General features: G+C 38.9%; 1 protein-coding gene across 1 annotated transcript; it reads left to right on the forward strand.

Annotated features, from left to right (window-relative positions):
- The first annotated feature begins 358 nt into the window (after positions 1 to 358).
- LOC119045338 (olfactory receptor 7A10) lies at positions 359 to 3,257 on the forward strand. The gene is made up of 2 exons (XM_053668060.1): positions 359 to 1,247; positions 3,184 to 3,257. Exons 1-2 carry the CDS (start codon positions 359 to 361, stop codon positions 3,255 to 3,257), a joined length of 963 nt encoding a protein of 320 aa, XP_053524035.1.
- The last annotated feature ends 2,757 nt before the right edge of the window (positions 3,258 to 6,014 follow it).

Raw genomic sequence — 6,014 nt, forward strand, 5'->3', positions numbered from 1 at the left:
AATAAATATTCCTCAAGTGCATAAAAGTTCTTCTCATTAAAACTGTGTAACCATGACAACCTTGGGCAAAGGGACTGAAGAGGACAAATTCCTAATCAGAGATGTCATGGAAGGGGATGCCATAAATAACATGATACACACAAAAAATAGATATTATTTTGCTGCAAAATACAGTTGTAGTAATTGAACTATGCTAGTAAAATTTTCATTTGCATAAAAACTAATCATGACTTTTTTTTCCCTAAAGCCACCTCCACCAATGGTATGAGGCAATAATACCCAAATTTCAGAATTTCTTCTTCTGGGACTATCAGAAAAAACAGAACTGCAGCCTGTCCAATTTGGGCTGTTCCTCTCCATGCACCTGATCACTGTATTGGGAAACCTGCTCATGATCCTGGCCGTCAGCTCAGACCCCTACTTTCACACCCCCATGTACTTCTTCCTCTCTAACCTGTCCTTGGCTGACATCTGTTTCACCTCCACCACTCTCCCAAAGATGGTGATGAAAATCCAGATAAAGAGCAAAACCATCACCTATGCAGGATGCCCCACTCAGATATATTTTTCCCTACTCTTTGCATTGCTGGACAACTTCCTCCTGACTGTGATGGCCTATGATCAGTTGGTGGCCAACTGTCACCCTCTGCAGTGCATTGTCATCATGAATCCACAACTCTGTGGACTTCTGGTTCTGGTGTCCTGGACCTTGAGTGTTCTAGAATCCTTGCTACAGTGCTTGATGGTGTTGCAATTGTCCTTCTGTCCAGACTTGGAAATACCGAATTTTTTCTGTAATTTCAATCAGATGACCCAACTTGCATGTTCTGACAATGTTTTAAGTAACATTGTGATGTGTTATGTAACTGTGCTACTAGGTTGTGGTCCCCTGGTGGGGAACCTTTACTCTTCCTCTAAGATAGTGTCCTCCATACGAGCAATCCCATCAGCTCAGGGGAAGTATAAAGCATTTTCCACCTGTACATCGCACCTCTCAGTTGTCTCCTTATTTTATGGTACCAGCCTAGGAGTGTATCTCAGCTCTGCTGGTACCCACAGCTCACAGTCAAATGCAACAGCCCCACTGATGTATAGCGTGGTCACACCCATGCTGAACCCATTCACCTACAGCCTCAGGAACAAAGATATAAAGGGGGCTCTGAAAAGATTCTTTGTCTTGGTAGTTCCAAGACAAAGGGACAATCGTTCCAAGACAAAAGGGACAATCATTCCGAGGCCAAAAAAAAGTATCCTTGTCTTCTTGGCCCCAAATCTCAAAACCTTAAATTGTGAATCTTTAGTCAGATTTTGGGTTTTGAACTGGCTCCTTTTATTTCTGTTCTGGAATTTTCTTTGTGTTTTTTTTTTCAACTTCTTTGTATGATTTAACCCACCATTTTATTAAGCTTTTTACTTTGTTATGTATACAGTTTTCCCTTTGTCCATTTTCCAAAAATCAAAATGTTTTTTCCAACCCTGATCAGATATATTCAGAAGTGTTTCTTTACTTCTGTGGCAACAATGACATCTTTAGAATAATTTCTTCTCATGACATGCAGGGCTGGGAGAAGTAAGGCTTGCTTGAGTGTGGTTGGTAGGGTATGTGAATGCCTCCCACGAGATGGACAGCAATTTCAACATTTCACCTAAAATGTCATATGGTGTGTTTGAGTGTGATAGTGGTTTGTTACAAAACTATATGCTTATGATTTTGTAAGAAAAAAGGGGTGTTAGTGGTGCCAGACCATGAATATCATTGTAAGTAGTTACTTCTTTTTTTGTAGATAGAATAGTAATAAGTGGTATGACTCGTGTGAAAAAACTTCACTTGGCTACTAAGTCCTTTAGATAATTTCATTCCATAAAAATCTGAAACCTCCATTTTTACCATATGTCCCTCATTCTTTGTGCATTAGTACCTTAGTGGCTCTTCCTGAGGATGTAGACTTCAGCATTGTGCCCTGTAAGTCTCGGCCTGTTCACAGTGACACAGTAGGATAGGAAGGCCTGAGCACTGGCCTTGGGCTCTTCTACTAGTTGCTCGGACCACACTCATTGTTGTGAATGGACGAGCCCTTATGGTTCTTATTGTAATTCCAAGCACCATCATGAAAACTATGAAAACATAACATTTACTATACACAAGTCAAGCACATTTGAAAACTGCACAGGATGGGGGGATGTGTTTGCATGTGTGTGTATCTCTGTGTGTGAAAGAGATAGAGAGAGAGAGAGAGAAAGAGAGAGAGAGGGACAGAGAGAGAATGGACTTGTACTTAAGGGCTCTACCTATATTGGGTTCCAAGAGCAGGATGAGTAGGGTTTTGCAAAGTCTCTCTTTATTGGCAAATTCAAAACATAAGAGTGGAAATTAGGGTTAGGAAAGAAAAAGCATTGAAGGACAAATACCATATGATCTCACCTTTGACAGGAAGCTAAAGAATAAAACAAACAAGCAAACAGAATAAAAACAAAGACACTGAAATAGAGAACAAGTGGGCAGCGACCAGAGGGGAGAGAGAAGGGAATTTAAGGGGAAAAATGGGGAGGGATTTTGAGGAACAAGTATGAAAGACACAGAGATGAGGACTGGGGGGGGGAATGGGAGGGAGGGGGGAGACCGGGCAGGGGGGTGGGGTGGGATGGGAGAAATAGATAAAAAAAATGTACTTGAAAAGTAACTAAATAAAATTTAATTTAAAAAAAAAAGTACATGAAAATATTTTAAAAAAAGAAAAAGCAGCAGCATCCATGTGGTCAGTTATTTAGGTTACTCAGCATTTTTTAAAAGGGGAAGTTTATCACATGTTAATTCTTGTATAAAAATTACAAAACTTCTGTATATATTCCTGGGTGTAATTCCAAATAAACTTTGTCCTTGGATAGATTCATGGTCTAACTTACTCCCTTTTATCTTATTGAAAGTGCTCCTAATTAAAAATGAAAGTGCATATCTTTCAAGTTCCAAAACAAAATAAATAAATACATTAAATTCAAAATGAAAAGCAAACTCGGGGGATGGGGTTTAACACAACACCAGTGCTTATGCAGCAGCTGTATCATGCATCTGGCACTGTGATGACCTGAGATGAACGGCTTTCAAACAAAACCTCAGTCAGGTACTTATGCCACAAAACATGCTACTATGTTTACACCTAATTTCCAGGTTTATTGTCTCTTCAGCTGCAGGGCCAGAATACCTATCACAGTCTGGTACTGGCAAAAGAAGAGACCCATACAGCAATGAAACAGAATAGAGAACCCAGAAAGGAACCCAAGTCTCTATGGTCAATTAATATTCCACAAAGATGGCAAGATCATAAAATGGAGTAAAAACAGTTTCTTCAACAAGTGGTGTTGGGAGATCTGCACAGCTACATGCAAACAAATGAAATGCAACCGCCAACTAACACCGTACACAAAAATAAACTCAAAATAAATAAAATACTTAAATATGTTTTAACACCACAGCCCTGGCTGGTGTGGCTCAGTGGAGTAGGCACCAGACTGTGAACCAAGGGGTTGCTGGTTCAATTCCCAGTGAGGGAACATGCCTGTGTTGCAGGACAGGTCCCCAGTGGGGATGTGTGGAAGGCAACCACACATTCATGTTTATCTCCCTCTTTTTCTCCTGTCCTTCCTGTCTTTAACATAAATAATAATAAAGTGTTTTTCAAAAAGTTGTGACACCATAACAGTCCTAAAGGAGAATATAGGGAGGAAAATTTCAGGTATTCCTTGCGGCTATATTTTCACCAATATTTCCCCAGAGCAAGGAATAAAAGGAAAAATAAACAAATGGGACCATATCAAATTAAAAAGCTTCTGCACAGCTAAAGAAAACATCAGCAATTTTTATGCCATTTAATGCTTCTGCTCTCTTCATAAAATATTAATTGACCATAGAGATACTGGTTTCTTTCTCATATCTCTACGCTGTTCCATTGACTTTTGTGTCTTTTCTAATGCCAGTACCAGACTGTTCTGATTACCATGGCCTTGTAATATTTTGATGTCAGGTATTGTGATCCCTTACCCTTTGTTCTTATTTCTCAAACTTGCTGCAGTTGTTCGGGGTCATTTATGGTTTTGTATAAATTTTTAAATGGTTTTTTTATATCTGCGAAATGAGTGCCTTGCATTTCTTGGTACAAAGCAAAGAAACAAGGCCTAGATGAAAGAACAGAACAAAACTCCAGAAAAATAACTCAACAAAGTGGATACAAACAATCTACTAGATGCAGAGTTGAGAACACTGGGTATAAGGATGATCAATAGACTTAGGACCTCAACAGCATAAAAAAGATGCAGTCAGAAATGAAGAATCACTAACTGCAATAAAGGATGATTGACAGAAATCAACATTAATGTTGGTGAAGTCAAGAATCAGATCTGTGACTTGAAATATAAGGAACAAAAAATATCCAATCAGAACACCAAGGAGAAAAAAGAATCTAAAAAAATGAGGATAGCACAAGGAGCCTCTGGAATAACTTCAAGCACACCAATCTTCATATCTTATGTTAAAATTAGTCAATTAGCCAAACTATTCCATGTGCTACTTTAGTTCTTCCTTGCAATGAAAAGTTACATATTACAAGTTTCGGGGGATCATGATGTGGATTTCTTTGGAGGCTCTTCTGCCTACTATATAAAATGTTGTTCAATAATATACTCCATGATGTCACACAAGGGCCCTTATTTAAATGAATCAAATGAGGTATTTTTCAGAAGTATATTATATGATGTCATTAATGAATACTTATATAAAATAATTGAACAATGAATTTATATCAACTTCAGAATGAGTGAATATGCATTCTACATTCAAAATTACATGCAAAATGAGTTTTTGGTTCTGAAGACCTAAAACTACTTATACCTGACTCTAATACACATTCAACCTTACTATGAAGTATGGTCTGCAGACCGGCACCTGCACCACTGTCACTGCCTGGGAACTTATTTGATTCAAAGGACCTCTGGGCCCATCATGACCTGCATTTGAACTATAAGCCTGAGGGACTTACACACACCTTGAAGTTGGAGGAGTGGTGATCTACAATAGGCTTTGTCCCCTTCTCATGTTGACAATAGGGCTGGAATAATTATTTCTTTTGGATATTGTAGATGCTGAGTAGCCTCCCTCTAACAATTGCCAAATATCTCTAGGGGCAAAACCAAACTACTGACCTAGAGTTTGAAAACTGGAAGCAACCTGACAAGACCCATCTCTCACTTAGTTCATAACTTTGACCAAACTATAAACCCCTTAAAGGCCAAAATGAGAATGAAGTTCATAATAGTAATACCTTATAGAATGGACTTTTCAAAAAATTAAATCAGATGAAGTCTGGAAGTTACTAAGTTCAGTTAACATGGCATTAAACTATTGAAACATATCTCTTATAATTAATAGATATCTTGTAATATGTACTTAATGACAGCTCTTAATTTATGAAATATGTACAAAATCCCTAATTATTTCGACAAATGTGTCAGACTGTGAAAAAGAGTGTGGTGGTCAGGATTGCCTGTCAAAGAAACCCAGCTCCCTGGTCATTGAAGGGGGATAGTAATGCTCTGCAGACATCAGGGCTGTGTCCCCACCACAAATCAGTGCGGTAAGGGTCAACAAGACCTGTTTCTGATGGGTTCCTTAGTCTCAGACATTGGAGGAAATGCTAAGTCAGGGTTGGGATAAGGCAATAGGAGTTAGACCTCTGGGAAGCAGGTGACATCCAAGACAAAGAGTCATAAAAACTAAGTTCAATTGACTTCCAACCTGGTTTCTTGAGATCAAAAAATCATTAGAAAAAAATTCTTTGTGTTTATTCCAGAGGCCCAGAGGGAAACCACATGCTCAGAGGATGGAATAACACAAGGGAAATGTGCCTGACATGCAGATATAGAGAGAGCTGCAAATCTCTCCCCTGTGCAGTCCCCAAGCTTTTGCAACATTGGTGTACAGGACATGGTTGTCACTGCAATTCCTAAGTCTGGTTCAGGAGCTG

This window comes from Artibeus jamaicensis, unplaced genomic scaffold (genome assembly GCF_021234435.1).
Source record: "Artibeus jamaicensis isolate MK-2021 breed Jamaican fruit bat unplaced genomic scaffold, CSHL_Jam_final contig_477, whole genome shotgun sequence".
Lineage (NCBI taxonomy): Eukaryota > Metazoa > Chordata > Mammalia > Chiroptera > Phyllostomidae > Artibeus > Artibeus jamaicensis.